Below are 15,132 nucleotides of genomic sequence, written 5' to 3'. Positions count from 1 at the left end.
ATGCCAGAAAACACAGGTCTGATTTTTTCCCCAAAGTATTTTCATTACTATTGCCCTGAAAAAAGACACTGCTTCTCCTCATGGTTTCCCTTTTCCCCAGAAAAATCTCCCGTGCAGCATGATGTCAGTCAGATCTTTTTTCCGACACCTGCCATGAAGCGTCCCTCTCCGTGTGCCAAATTCAAGCAGGGCTGATAGCCTCAAACTAATGACGGGAGGCAGGACTGATTCCTCCAACATCTCTTTCTGCCCTCAGCTGTTACTTCCCTCTTCTCCTTCTAGAGGCCGACCAGGGGAGAGGGCCAGGGGTGCGCGAGAACAGGAATGGGTGGAAAAAAGAGAGAAAGCCTCAGCTGAAAGAGAGTTTCGTGGAAGTGAGGGACGCTGAGCGGTGCCGGTGGGGCGCTGCGCGGGAGGAGCCGAGTGGCAGAGCCGAGGATGGTGCGTTTCGGAGCCGAGGGGCAGTGGGTCCGGGAGCGGCGCGGCGGGTCCCGCAGGGGCCGCCAGGGGGCGCGAGGCGGGCGGGGCGCGCAGTCCCTGCGGGGCGCGGCGGGGCCGGACCGGGCCGGGCCGGGCCGGGCCGAGACGCGGGGCGGGGAGAAAAGCGCCGCGCCAGCTTGGAGTCGTCGTCGGGGGCAGTGCGGGCTTGGCGGGCTGGGGCTCGTCGCTTAGAGGCGCCTGTACGGGCGGCTGCTTCGGGGCTCGCAGGATGCCGGCGGCGCGACGGTGCGGAGTGCGAGTGCTGTGGCCGCTGCTGTGGGTGGCCCTGGTGCGCTGCTACAACGTGGACGTGGGGCGCCCCGTGGTTTTCCAGGGTCCCAACGGCTCCTTCTTCGGGTACTCGGTGCTGCAGCACTACCACGACAGCACGCGGTGGTGAGTAGTGCGGCCCCTACGTGCCCGGGGCTGGCGGCGGGGAGGCGATCGGGCGAGTGCTGCCGGGACATCCGTCCCTTCTGGCAGTCGCACCTCCTGCAGCGGGGCGGCGGGACCCGAGTCCCCCTCGCAAGGGCGGGCAGCGAAGGGGCGCCTCCGCCCCGGCTGCGGGGGCCGTCCCCACGCTCAGTCCGCCCCGTCGTGCGGGTGCGGTGGGGGCAGCGCCGTGGCTCCGCGCCCCTTGAGCGGGAGGGATTCCTCTGAGAGGGAGCAGAGTCTCCCCGCGCTTGGAGGTGTTTTAACACCGGGATGCCCTTCTCGAGCTGGCGACAGGCGCTCGACATCGTGACCTCACTGTCCTCAAGTGCCAGCTTGCCCCTGGCCGATGCCTCCGCGCTGTGCGCGGTCCCGCTTCCTTGCGGGAAATATTTAGCAGCTCATCGCCCTGACAGAAAGTGCACGGGATACAAAATGTGATGGGTCATGCCGTGTTAACGGGAAAGGTTTCTAATACCGATCATCTCCAGCGGGAGCAGCGCGCTCAGCGTTGACGGAGTCGATATCCCTGCACTCAGCCTGGCGAGGGACAAAATCCTTCCGGAGGCTGGAGAGGCGCTTCCAAATTGAGAGGCGTTTGTCCCCTTTGTGTGCCCGCTCTTGGCGTGAGGCACAGTAGAGGAAATGTCTATGTAACTTAAAAAAAAAAAGACCGATGAAAAGTAAGTTTATCTACATCTCAAAAAATTATGAAACTGGCAAGCTTCTTGTTTTCCTATTGATTGAAAAGAGCCTTGCAGCATAGTCTGTCTCTTGTCTGGGTTAGAGGCTCTTTGTTAGAATTAAAACTGATTTATCTTAATTGGATTTAGTTGATGTCATCTGGTGCAGTTCTAATGTGAGTAGGAGCCATTGCTGCCAATAAATGTCCACAAAGCATGTCTTTATCTTTTATACTTAGATATGACCCAATGACTCAGCTATTGATATTGGAACTTTGGTGCACTGTGGTATAAATAAATGTATTCATTCTGGCATTCAGTTCTTTAAAAATGAGTTTCTTTCACACCCTGTAGTTCACAAGTAATTCTATGCTCTGCCTTTCTCCATAGTGGCTTTTACAGAGCATTAATTTTTAGGACTTATCAGAAGACTTTGTAGAGGAAAAGCACCCTGGGAGAAGAAAAGCTCTCAGTTTAAAGCAATGCTTAACTTTGGTCAGGAACCAGTGAAGGATGTAAAGGCTGAAAGCAGCTTGTGTTCAACACAAATTGCTGGGGATTCAGAGTGGTGTGAATGAAATGCTGATCTAGTGCAGTATGGTGGGATGTAAATGATAGAATTTGTTGCTCCTTATGTAAATGTCCGTTGTTCTGATTGATAATATGAATTATCTTCAGATAGCACCTGCTGCTGTGATTTTTTGGAAGGGGAGATAGACTAGGAAGGAGAGTCTCCCAGAAATCCCACTTGGTTTGGAAACATGCTGGACTAGAAGTGTTGGGCATCCATCTGAAGGCAGGGATCTGTTAGAAGTCTAGTGTTTGAAATTAAAATCTCCAGTTATGCAAACTTCAGTTTTTTGAAAGTGGAGGTGATTCATGGAGCCTTGGCTATGACACCCAGAAAAAAAAACCAAAACAAAACAACAAACATCTAAGATCATTAAATATTTTTAAATAAAGAAATTGCTAGCCCTAACACTCAGAAGGGTTAACAGCAGTTTAATATGGTCAGCATCAGCACTGTCAGAAATCTTGGGGGTGGTATTGTCACCACTGATAGGAAAGCTCCTCTTTTCATTGTGGAACGAGAGAGTTTGCCTTTATAGGTACTTCAAAATCTTGTTCCCAACAGACCCTGGGATAACAAGTTTGGGAGATATATATTTTTGCACTCTTCCTGATTCTAATTTGCTATGCGTAGTTGTGCTCTTAATGTTTGCATGCCTCCTAAAGGTCAACAATGAATCTTGCTTAGAAGTATATGCAACCTTCTTCCAGTTTTCTGAAGATGCCACTCCCTGTACTGAATGAGCATATTCTGATTGCAAGCACATTTTTTTTCACACTACAACATAATAAACATTTAGAGTGTTTAACATATTTCTTCTGAAAAGCTTAAAAGATCTAGCCAATCTTCCTTGACATTCAAAACATTAAAGGGCTGAACCCTAGTAAGTGCCTTTATCTATGCCCACTTCAACTGGGCATAAAGTCTCCAGTATTATATAGTAGTATTTCAAAACCATATTTATACTGTATAGAATCTTATACATCCTTTCAGAGCATAAAGTCTCTGATTTCAAGTTTAAACCAATTCCCAGTTGCAGGTTACTAATGTACAATAAACAATCCCAATGTATTAGATGAGTGCAGGGGGAAATGCTTAGTGGAACTCTCAACATTTTTCAGCTTTGTCAGGTTTCTGTTGCAAAGCTGTAGATGTATTTCCTTAACTAGCTTGTAGAGTCACTGGACGATTTTTTTCCCTTCTCTTTTAACTGTGATATTCTGGGGAAAGGCTGAAGTCAGTTACAGGGAATATGTAGTAAAAATGTTTTCTATTCATCCCATTATAGCATAAAGCTCCTCTTAAAAGTAATAGGTTTACTGTTTGGTTTTGTGTGTCAGTTTTTCTTCTTGAAACATTTATATACCCAAGGAAGAGCTGTGATTTAAGTTTTCTCATGTCCATTTGACCTGTACACTGCAATAGAAAGTAGTTAAGCTAAATTGACTTAAGACTGATATTTTGGGCATTCATGACTTGCCCAGTGAGCTGTGCACTATATGAGCCTGCAAAAATGTGATCAGGCATATCTGCGGCTGATAGGGCCCCTACCCATCTAATATTGTTTAATATATTAATAGACTCTCAAGCATTTGAAAGTGTTCAGGGGCTTCTTGATCTTTGTTGCTTGAGGACATGATACTCACCTAACATGCTTCTGGTCATGAGAGCTGTGTTGTTTGCAATAGCATGTCCATGTGCTGGTATGTGTGTACATATCTGTGTGTATATACATGTGTGTGCACATATATATAGCCACAGATTCATATGAAAATGGTATCTGTAATGACCAGGCCTGTTTCAACTGTTTGTTTTCCAAGACCACAAAGGCACATATTTATATTGTCTACTGTAGGCTTGCAGGTTTTCAGTAAACTGATTCAGAGTTTGGTGATTCTTCAAGATTTATATGAGCCAAATATTCTTGTAGGATGAAAGGGGGGGGAATATTTTGTTTGAAATATTACATCAGATAAATGTGAGTAGTCAAGCTGGTACACAGTCCTTGACACAGAAATTATAGTGGAATATGAGTGTTCAGCCACCACAACAATAGTGGAGCAAGTCAGTGCCTTTGACCTTTTATGAAATAGTTGATTGCAAAGATAGTTCCATTTAGAAGGTGTTTTTCCACACTTTTTTATCTCAAAAAAAGTTTATTATCACAGATGTGCTGATGTTGCTGATGTATTTCTGATGATGTCTGCTTTTCCTTCCTTAAATGGCTTTTATGGCTGTAAATCTTGACAAGTTTACTCAGTTACCTATCATTGCTATTTTCAGCTGAGTGAGGAACCAGGTGGCTACTTGCATTTGGAGCAGAGACAAGCTGAAGTGCTTCTGTTCTCTGGATGTAATTTTGAAACTTCAACTAAAGACTCAAAAAATGATCAAAAAATGACCCCAGACAGTTTAAAAAGAAACAAATGTCAATTTTTTCCCCAGTAAAAAGTATTAATAATGTGAAATCTTTGATTGTTCTTTTTTAAAACGTTACTTTATTTTCTCTCCTTTCCGTTCTTTATTCCCACTTCTTGCTGACACCCTCAAATCCCTAGCAAGTCCAGGGTGACACTTTATCTTTCCTGACAAAATGATCTGGCTTGAAAAAGTAATGGAGTCAGTTTAATTGCATGGTGTCCTGCTGTGTTTTACAATATGGAATGAGTCTGTTTTCTGTGCTGCTGCATCATTCCCTCAGTCCTGCTCTTCACTGGATTGCACTGCTGCTGAAATAATGAAGGCTGTTCTGCATCTCAGGCTGATGGATGTGTTTTTTTTTAGTGTGTCATGTACTTCTGTGCAACCAGAAAAAGGCTGGGACAGACCGACCCTGTGGTGGCTGGGTGTTGTGTTGCATAATCTAAGCAGTGATGCTGTAGGTGTTACCATGGCATTTTGGGGAACCTGAACTTGCTGTCTTTGGTCACAGGTCATCCAGCCCTACTGCTTCTTGCTCTGCATGTAATGGATGCAACACTGAGGTTTCCTCCTCTGGTACTGCTTTTGAAATCAGCTCTGGTATGCAAGGATATTTAAGACTTCTTTTCCCTGCCACTTAACATTGCAGTGAGGTGAGGTACCTACAGTCCTTGAGTTGTGATTGCCTAATCGCTGCTGACATGCTGCAGGCTGATGCTTAGTGTGCATGGCATCTCTCCAGCCATTTGGTCGGCTCTGCACTTTTTCTCCCTGTTCCTTCTGTTAAATGCAGCACTTATTTTCCAAATCTGTATGTCCCGAGGGTCAATCACCAGTGAAGTGATTGTTAGTGTTCTACAGGAAGTAATTTTACGAAGGTGCGAATTTCCCTTTGGCCGAGAAAGCTTCTTGTCATCCATTAATATTGGCAGCTGTGACTCCTGCAGTGGAATGGTTTCTGGCCATGCAGCTGTGTTGTTGTCTCAGTACAGATGAAAGTGTTTTGACTTCCTTATGTGAGTATGAATGCAAGAAGAGAGGGTTAAGTGGCCTTTCTGCCTACTGCTCCTTATTTTGGTTTAGACCCCAATATTTTTTTCACAGAGCCAGTGGGATGAGGCTGTTGCTTACAGATTTTTTTTGCATCTCAAGCAAAAGTGACTCTAAAAAGGCCCTGAACTCTACTCCTTCTGCCCTCAATTGTCTTCCATAGGAAGAAATCTCTCTCTTGAGGGGATTTCTTCTTCAGGGTATCTTCAGGCAGATACTCAAAAATATTCTAGGGGCTTCCCAGAGAATAGTATGGTTGTGGTGAGAACCAACAGTCATCTATAATCTGTGCAGAGAGTATTATCCGCTTAGTAAGCCTTTTGGCAAAAGGCTGAAGAACTGCTGGTACTTGCTTGCTGACAGCACAAGTAGTCGTATAGCAGCACTGGAGATCTATACCACAAAAATCAGGCTATTTTAAACCAGAACTGCTTAAACAAGAGTGATGTTGGAAGGTTGTAGTTCTGCTAGCTGTATTTATATCTTCTGTGTTTGTGCCAGGCAAGACTCCACAACACTTAAATGTGAGAAGACTGTATTAGACTCTAAGATTTTTTTTTTAAATGATTTTCTGAGTTGATATGGTACTAGACGAAAAACACTTTCTCTGATTGTAGCGTTGTTTCATAGAAATCACAAAAGATTTCACAAGTGTTTTAAATGTATAGAGGAGATACAAAACAGGTGTTTGTTTTGCTCAAGGAGTCCCAAAATATTTAGATGGAAATGAGTCTTCTATCCAGGCCTGCTGAAAGTCTCATGACAGTTAAATAGGTGAGTTTCTTACAACAGTTAAGCCATTACAAACTAGTGAAAGAGTAAGCAAGTCTTTATGCTGGCAAATGAAATATTCTGGTCTCAAACCTTTGAATAAAATTGAAATAATTGGTATGTGACAAATACCAACCAAAAAGCATGTGAACCAACAAAAAAAACCTCCCATTTCCCTGAAGGTAACCATCTCAGGACATGGATGAGCATGGATCATGCCAGATGGAACAGGAGATCTGCAAAGGTTTTAACTGCTGGGTTTTAGGTGCAAGAGTGAAAGAATGAGACAAGATCCTAAGATGACATAGTGTGGGATGTAGGTAAAATACCAAATTTGAATGAATGGATATTCAGGACAATCTGAAAGAGATTTGCTTTTGGCACGTGTCACTGTCTGCTTCCTTCTGCTCAGTCCACGTGAAGAAATGTCAGCAGACATTTTCTTTTTGAAAGGTATATTTACTCAAGACAGCAATATTATCTGAGCCAGTAGCCTACTCAAATCATTAATTATTAAATTTTCCCATTTGGCTTTTTAAAGAAAGCTGAAAAATCTTTGTAACTTAGACTCCATCATCTCTACCTTTTATGCTACAACGCAAAGTTTCTTGTGCACTAGTTGCTGAATGTATTTACTTTTCTTAGGTTAGAGCAAAGCTTCTTGCAACCTGGAGATCAGTGTGGTCTACATTATCTGATTGTTATAACAGGTCATAGAAACAGTTTCTTGCCACTTGCAATTTGAACCTGTAACTATTTAAGCTAGTAATATTTATTTTTGTTAGACCTCATGAATGTCAATAAGTGAATGATAAGCATTCATTGCCTGTGTAAATGAAATGACTGGCATTTGATTTTATGCCTGCAGCCTGCCTAGTGGGATTTCCATGTGGAGCTGTTATTTCAAACTCCTTTTCACTTGCTGCCCAATGTGTGCAGGTTTTGTAGGTTTTAGCAATTTAAGTATTTTGGACATTAATTCTTCTCACTTGTGAAAACATGATGTGCATTGTAGAGTGCAAGACTGCAACCCCATCAGAATTCTCCAAATGATACAGCCTAGCCCAAGAAACTTCAGAGAAAATGGTCACTTAATGCAGGGGTTTTGCTTCTTTTTGTAAACACATCAAGGGCCACAGGATAGTTTTGTTGTATCCTATGTCCAGGGGAGTGTGTCGGGAGTGGACACTGCTGTTTGGTATAGATGAGGCTCTGATGCAGGAGAAGCTCTTCCAGATGACTCAGGTTGACCCTGGACACATGCGCACATTGTGTCTTGGGTCTTCCTGTGTTTACTGGGATGGTGATGATGGGTGGTGATTGTGGATGTAACTTTAGAGGATGAAGGAAAAGTTGTTTAAAACAGGGAAAGCATCCACTTTGGGACTGGTGCTGGGCTGTCCATCTGTGACATGGGAAAGTTGTGTATACAGACTGACTTTGCATCAGTAGCTCTTTATCCCTTTAGTGGCTAAACCAAGAGCAGTGTTTCCTTGGTCAGCTGCTGCCTCCCAAGTACCAGGCTGGGTCCGCACACAAGAGTGCTGGAGCCTCAGCCTTTCAGAGATGGTTGCCCTTAGTTCTGCCCTGGGCTTAACTTCAGTGCGGATTTTTTTTACATGCAGAAGCTCTGTCATGCCTGACATAGCAAGAGCGTTGCAGAACTGTTACTTAACTACCTGGTGCTCCCCACTGCCCTCCCTTGATCTGCCTTCCTCCTGCTTAACCTCCATCCTCATCCTCATGTGCCTAGATCTGGACTCATGACTAGTTGAGAAAGATTGTCCCTTTAATGAGGAGGCAGTGAAAGGACTCACTTAATACTTGTGCTCCCCCTGTAATCCTTCTGAAAAGGCACCCCTTAGGGCATGAGCAGGTAGATGCCAGCTTGCTAAACAATTTAACTGGATCCTAACAGAAGTAATTAAAAGGTGCTCATCATCTTTCAAGGGTAACCCTGTGGTCAGAACTGGGCATTGGTGCTTCTCAGAAACAGTAGGTCTCATGTGGGATAAATAGTCCAAGTAAAGTCTTCACAGCCTCAAGGATAAAGTTGGCTGATATCAATGCATTGTGGAAGAGATTTGCTTATATTGCTGTTTGTGCCTCCACTTCCTAAACAAACTTACAAATCTTGGGCTGGCTCGCAAGCATGAAGGTTCAGATTTTGTCCTCTTGTGGGTGTGTGTATCAGCTCTGGGTTGACAGGGATGTAGCTAAAACTGAGGAAAAATGGATGCAGCTGTCCATCCTAATGATTTCCAAAATGCTTTGGGTGTGTGTATGGTGAGGGTGTGTAACTTTAAATGTGTTACAATCTTAATGGAAATTTAACTTGATAAAGTATTTATGCCTTCACTGTGGAAAAATGCCTTTACTGTGTGTGGTGTTTTCAATTTGTGAGTCAGTATCATCATTTTACAAGGTTGCTGAGAAAAGTGCTTTTGCTGAGGAAGCTCTGGCAATGGGAGCCTTGGTGGTGTGTTTGTTCATTTTTTTAAATTTTCTCCTGAAATTAATCACTTGTTACTTTGCTTTTGGTTTCCAGGGTCTTGGTTGGTGCTCCGAAGGCAGAATCTAAATACAGCACCTCTGTTCAGTCCCCAGGAGCAGTGTTTAAATGTCGAGTCCATACCAATCCTGACAGAAGATGCACAGAACTGGATATGGGACGAGGTAGGTAGTTATGATACTTTGGGACAGATGGAAGGAACCAAAAAAAATCCAACCTATATGGCTAGCAATGCTTCTGCCAGCTTCAAATTGGCCCCAAAACACTGACAAGGAGTCATCAGCCTTTCTGATGGATTTTGAGCAATGGTAGCAAAAGTGTCTTATTCTCTTCAGCATTACAAAATAACATCCCACCTCGTGCTGATGTCCTCCCAGTGGCCTTACTCGCTCTTTCCAACAAGTAACCAGGTAAAGGTGGATTTTTCCCTGCTTACACTAAGCTGCTGTCTTTTCTTCACCTGCTTGAGTGTAACTTTGCAGTGTGTTGGTGGCTATACGAGTGGTTTGGAGTGCTGCTGCCTGCTCCAGGCAGTGCTGAAGTAAGGGTGCATGAGATGACCCGAGGCGGTGCAGGAATGGCCTCATGATGTGTGGGGTTATTAGTAGTCCGGTGATCTGTGGGTTCCCCCATAATGCAGCAAATCATTCCTGGAGTTTGCTCTTTGTGATGAAATGCTCTCAGTAAGAGATGTACGCTATTGCACTTGGTCAGGATTGACTTCAGTTTCTCCGGTGTGCTGTCTGAGTCAGAGGAAGGTGGAGTCCTAAAGTAAAATTCTAATTTAAAATCTCATGCTGGATAATGATGGTGAAGATTGAAGCCTTTTAATAGTTTGATTTTCTTGGTGACATGTTGCTTTCTCTGCCTATAAAAAAAGTGATGTTAGTATTGTTCGTCTTTTCATACTTATACCAAGTCAAGTAGAATTTCTGTTCATGAAGCTTACATGTGTTAAAACAGCGTTTTGGCTAAGTGATTTGTCCTGCTACTGTAATGTAAATTATCATGGATTTGTGAATGCTGCCTGACAGGACTAAAGATTTCGTCCTCTTTTTTTTTTTTTTTAAGTGCTCCCTATCTCATTTGCAAGAGTAATTTTTGCTTTAATTGCATTCTGGAGGCAATCTGATGTCTCTCCCATTTACTTGATCATTTGGTGGTTTATTCAAGTAGAGCTGTGGACGTGCTGTAATAGCTGCTGGCTGTTGGGGACAGGGTCTGTCAACTATGTATGTGTGTGGTGCCTATTAGGAGTGAGAGCATTGTCCTGATTAATGCATTCAAGAACTAATAATCAGGAGGAAAGTAAAGCGCCATCGGATGTTTAAAGGGCAATCTCTTTACTTGTCAGGATTCTTTGGTGGGTATTTAAAACTCATGCCTCCTTGCTTTGCTGCCTTTACTGTCTTTCTGTAGGCAATTCTCGGGGCACACCCTGTGGAAAGACCTGTAAAGAAGACAGAGATGATGAATGGATGGGTGTGAGCCTGGCTAGACAGCCGAAGGCTGGTGGAAGTGTGCTGGTAAGTCCATGCTTTTCTTTGATCTCGTTAAAACTGTTGCTGCTGTCTGATTGTAATGGTAAGCATGTCAGGATTAATGTGTTTGGCAGTGACTGACTGAGTCCAGAGTAAGAGGCAGCAGATTCTGTAGTCTCTTCCTTCAAGCAGAAGGGAAAGTGAGCCCCCAGCCCGAAAATGCAGTTTATAGAGGGAAGATTCCAAGCCATCACACTTGACTCGTGTCACCCAAGGGCTTCTTCCTAAACCTGAGAGATTATATCTTTGAGCCGAATGAATGGAACTTTATCTGGGAGGTACCTACTAGTTTGTTCTTTTTGTAGTTTGCCTGTGTTTATGTAGGGAATATGCTTATTTTCCTTGAACATATGTATTACATGTCAGAACTTACAAGGAAAAATATAAAATGAATCTTTGTGGCTGTATTTTTTATTTATTTATATTAATTTCCTATTATCAGAATAATCCTGACAACAGTCTAATTCTAGACACTGCTCTTTGTGAGTAGGAAACTTTCAGTTGGCCCCATCTTTCTAGCGAGACAGGGGACTGCCCTGGTACATGGCATCAAACTGTCAAAAAGCTGCTAGTGAGAAAGATCTTGTACAGTGATTACTGTGCCAACCACCTGTGTAAGGCCAGAGGACAAATACAAAGGTATTTTTTTTAATATGTGCTTACAGTCCAAATGGTTATGCCCCAAATGCTTGCACACCAACTTCCCTGTGAAGGGAGCAGGTGGATTTAATACCTTTATGTGACAGTACTCTGATATTTTATCCCATCATCTCTTTTGGTATACAGCTTGCCAGTGTTATAGGGGCTAGCTTTACTTTTCTTGGATTTCTTAAGTGTGGTCAGGACTAGAGGAGGAGGGGAGAAAAAGAGATATAAATAACACCCTATAAACATGTACTGCAGAGCACAAAATTAAGGCGTTCATGGATAGTGTAAGCTATTCATATTTTCAAGGGTTATCCTGAGGTATATGTGTGCTCAGTCCTGTGTAACAACTGAGGAGTAACTTGCACTGAGGATAATGCTACCTCAAAACACAGCATCCTCTTCATTGTCCAGTCATCAGGCTGAACTAGACAAAGTCATCCTAATCCATTTTTAGAAGGTAGCTCATACTCTTTTTTAGGCAAACATTTTTAGGCTGAAACATTTTTGTCAATGTTATATCTTAAGAATAATGGTTTTGTGTATTTTAGTTCAAAGGGAAACAGGTTGCAGCTGATGCTTGGGGGTCATTTCCCCAGACAGAAGCAGAAAATTAAGCGAGTGCTGGTAGGGCAAAAAGCTGGGCAACCACCAAGAATGGGGCTGTTTGCTGGCTGGCTGAGTGGAGGCTACAAGGGTGAAAGACATGGGCAGGCTGTGAGGCCCTAAACTGGGGCTGAAGGGATAGAATCTTCACACATAAAGGAGGTTAAAAGTGAAATGTAGCTAAAGTAAAATGCGCAGCTGGGGGTGTGCTTGTGTCAGTGCAGATTAAGCTAGTAAAATGTCTCCACAAGTGGCACTGATTTAAAGCAGCCCTAACGCAGCCTTCTGACAAGATTATGCTGTCCCTCACCAAGTAGATCATGTCTAGATGCTTGAGGATATTTAAATATATAATTCTCATTGATATTTATAACCAAAGCACTGGCTCTTCAACTGCTAATTATATATCTTTGCACATCTTCGTGCCTGGAATGAATGCATGCAGATTCCTTTTTGAATGGAAATTACCTGGCTGTTTCAGGTCATTGTTATTCTGTTTTGGGATAACTTTTTACTGAAAAAGATTTGTGACTTTCCCATGAGCAGATGGCTTTTAGTACATGTGCTCTTATAATTTTAAGGATCAGTATTTCTTTAAAATGTAACTTTTCTTTGAAGCCCCTTTGAGAAACTAGTGTTCTGAGAAAACATGTCTAAATGTGCGTTCCTAGACATATTTACCAAATTTTTAGTTTTTTAACAAAATTACTAGCTAACGTGAGTGAGTCTCTTTAGTTAGGAGTGTGTGCAGTCTATTGTAAGACATTACAACTCTATTTACTGCATTTCTTCCGGGAATTCCTTTAAGTCAGACTAATATCTTTGTGGTCAATAGCCCTGGATGAATTTTTTTTTTTTTGCATAAGTAAGTGTACTCGCCTGTGTGAAATATTCATGCTCCTGAGGTCCTGTGTTAGATTAACTAGTTCCACAACTTAACTGTAGATTGTATAAAGAAGTTGTTGCTTTTGCTTTGAAACTAGTTAGTGGCCTAAATCTTTCTCTTATCAGCCTTCCCCAATTGCCTGATAAGAGTACCAGCTTTAGCAGAAAGGGGCAGTAGGGAAGGTGAGGAGTGTTCCAGGGGGCTTTAGCTAGTGTTTGGTAAAATGTGGATTGTGTTTGAGCCCATATTGTGCCAGGATGTTACTAAATCAGAGTTTTGTGTTTGTGTGACAGACTAAATAGGAAAGCATCAGACAGTGAGAATGTGAAGAAATGAAGAAGTAAGATTAAATAAGAAAGCCTCCTTTCCTCAGATATACTATCAGTCCATCTTTGCATTAATCTCAGTACTGCAATAATACAGCTGAGCTTGCTACATCTTTCCAAACTGAAACAGTGAAACTCCTCCTTTTACTTTGTTGGGAGAGGAACTGGGGACAATGCATTATGATTTGGAGATAAACCACATCCTTGTCTTGCTCTTCCTAAAAACCTGCCACATCTGTCATTGTGTTGCTCTTCCTGTGGTGCAAAGCCCACGGCTGCAACACTGAAAAGAGCCAAGTGTCTGCAGTTCTGAAATGGCCTATTGATTATATTGGGGTAATGCAGTGTCAGCCATCAATAGATAACTCGGCTTGCTTTGTTCAGAAGCATTTTATTTTGCTTCAAGAGTTAGCATAATTTCTCCCCTGTTCCATGGTAGAGCTGGAGCCTGTGCCCTGGCAGCAGCTGCTGAGTACCAAAGCGTGCTGATGGTTTCCTCATTGCACATAGCTTGCATCTAAAATAGGGTGCATAGACTGGCTGTCAGTTGTTTGCAATCACTTCAGGAAAAAAAAACCCAACACATTAAAATTTGCTCCACAGCATCAAATTCAGGTGACTCATCTCTATTCCAAAGACCTCTTCAGACATGTGCTGTCAAAGAGGGAAGGCTCTGGACACCTTTGGTAGCACATTATCTTTCCTCAGCAACATTGGATGATGCAGCGACAGTGTATTGTAATCAACTCTAAATGCTTTTGGGAAGACAGGAAAACCAAAAGCAGCTGTGAACAAGCTTTGTCGTGGCAGGGAGACAAATGTGTTCGTTTCCTAGCTGCAGAGAAATGAATTTTGAAGAGGAAGAACAACTCCTGTTCATTGGGAAATGTCAGATTCTGTAACTGTGGCATGGGGGAGTCTGGTGAAGCCCTGACTCAGATAACCGAAGTGGAGCTCATCCTTTGGAGGTCCACAGACTGAGGCAGTTAGTGGTAAACTATAGTGTGCCTGAATACACATCATGATGAAGGTACAGAAAAATGATCATTAAAAAAAAAGACAAACAAAATCCAAGTCCTAACAGAGTAGGTAAGTGTGCCCAGAAGTGCTAGACTGAGCCCATAGCTTCCAGTTGATTTTGAACATACTTTTTACCCAGCAGCTTTTTCTCTCCTTACATTGTTCTATCTTTCTTGGCCTCTGTACCTCACTCCTGAGCAAAGCCACCTGCTTGCGATGAAATGTCTAGGAGAGTCCCCTGAAGTTTCTGAGATACGAAACATCAGGGAATTTACAATACCACAATCCTTTATGTTTCCATAATTTTAAAAAAATACTCTTGGTCTGTTTCCTTTTAAGTTTATATCCAGAATTGGGATTGACTTGACTGTCACTTTAAAGGTATTTGTCTTTATGGCACCGTCTTTGAAAGGGCTGTGCATGTGTATGTTTGTGCTCAGAGCACAGATCCATCAGGAGAGAAACTATTTCCCAGTTATGCTGAAAACAATAATTTCATATGCTGTTTGGGGTTTTTTTTGCTGTTGAATTTTGAATGAGTAGTGCATAGGGATTGAAATCATAACTGAGGCTCCTTAAAGCACATAAGGGAGTCTCCAAAGCTGCTCTTTGCAGTACTTCTCACATGCATTTGGCTGTGGAGCAGGGTGCCCTCAGAAGTATCCTTTGCATCACAGCTGATAGCCTGCCCCTCACAGTGTGGTGTAGAGCATTCCACACCTCCCAGAGCCCCTCACTGTCCCTCTGTGATCTTAAGGAGGTATGTGCTTCTCCTTGAGCACTGGAAGTTAGGAAAGCAAAAAATATCAAACTTCAAGTGTAGCACAGCTAATACAGAACAGGCTTTTGCACAACTGATTTTGCTCTGTGGGAGTAGTATTACCTGTTTATGTCTTTTTGGAGATAAGGGGCCTCTCTCTGGTGGTGGCTGGATTTGAGCTTCCCAGTGGTTGATACACTTCCCACATTCTTTACTGGAGAGGTGACACAACTGTGCCTGCATTATGGATGGATATAATTTTTAACAACATTGAGGTGCTGAGGCAGAAAGGTGGGGTAGCACACAGGGATGGAAGACTGAGGGTATCTCATTTGGGGGGGATGCAGTCAAATGTGCGATTCGTGAAGGGGACTGATACAAAGCTTTGAGGAAAAGTTGAAAGTATGTGGAGGAGATGATTTGTAGCA

General features: G+C 43.0%; 1 protein-coding gene across 5 annotated transcripts in view; it reads left to right on the top strand.

Annotated features, from left to right (window-relative positions):
• Positions 1-299: 299 nt before the first annotated feature.
• The window catches only part of ITGA9 (integrin subunit alpha 9), a 226,393-nt gene continuing 211,560 nt past the window's right edge, over positions 300-15,132 (top strand). For 2 of the 5 annotated variants that reach the window (XM_064667551.1, XM_064667536.1), the window contains exons 1-3: positions 589-876; positions 8,957-9,084; positions 10,340-10,446. In XM_064667551.1, the coding sequence (XP_064523621.1) occupies positions 710-876; positions 8,957-9,084; positions 10,340-10,446 (402 nt within the window). In that variant the 5' untranslated portion in view covers positions 589-709. Of the gene's footprint in view, positions 442-586; positions 877-8,956; positions 9,085-10,339; positions 10,447-15,132 lie in introns of those variants that run through there. The other 3 variants (XM_064667569.1, XM_064667545.1, XM_064667559.1) reach the window with 3 other exon arrangements.

This window comes from Pseudopipra pipra, chromosome 1, assembly GCF_036250125.1.
Source record: "Pseudopipra pipra isolate bDixPip1 chromosome 1, bDixPip1.hap1, whole genome shotgun sequence".
In the NCBI taxonomy this organism is placed as follows: domain Eukaryota; kingdom Metazoa; phylum Chordata; class Aves; order Passeriformes; family Pipridae; genus Pseudopipra; species Pseudopipra pipra.
This window is presented reverse-complemented; position numbering and strand designations above follow the sequence as displayed.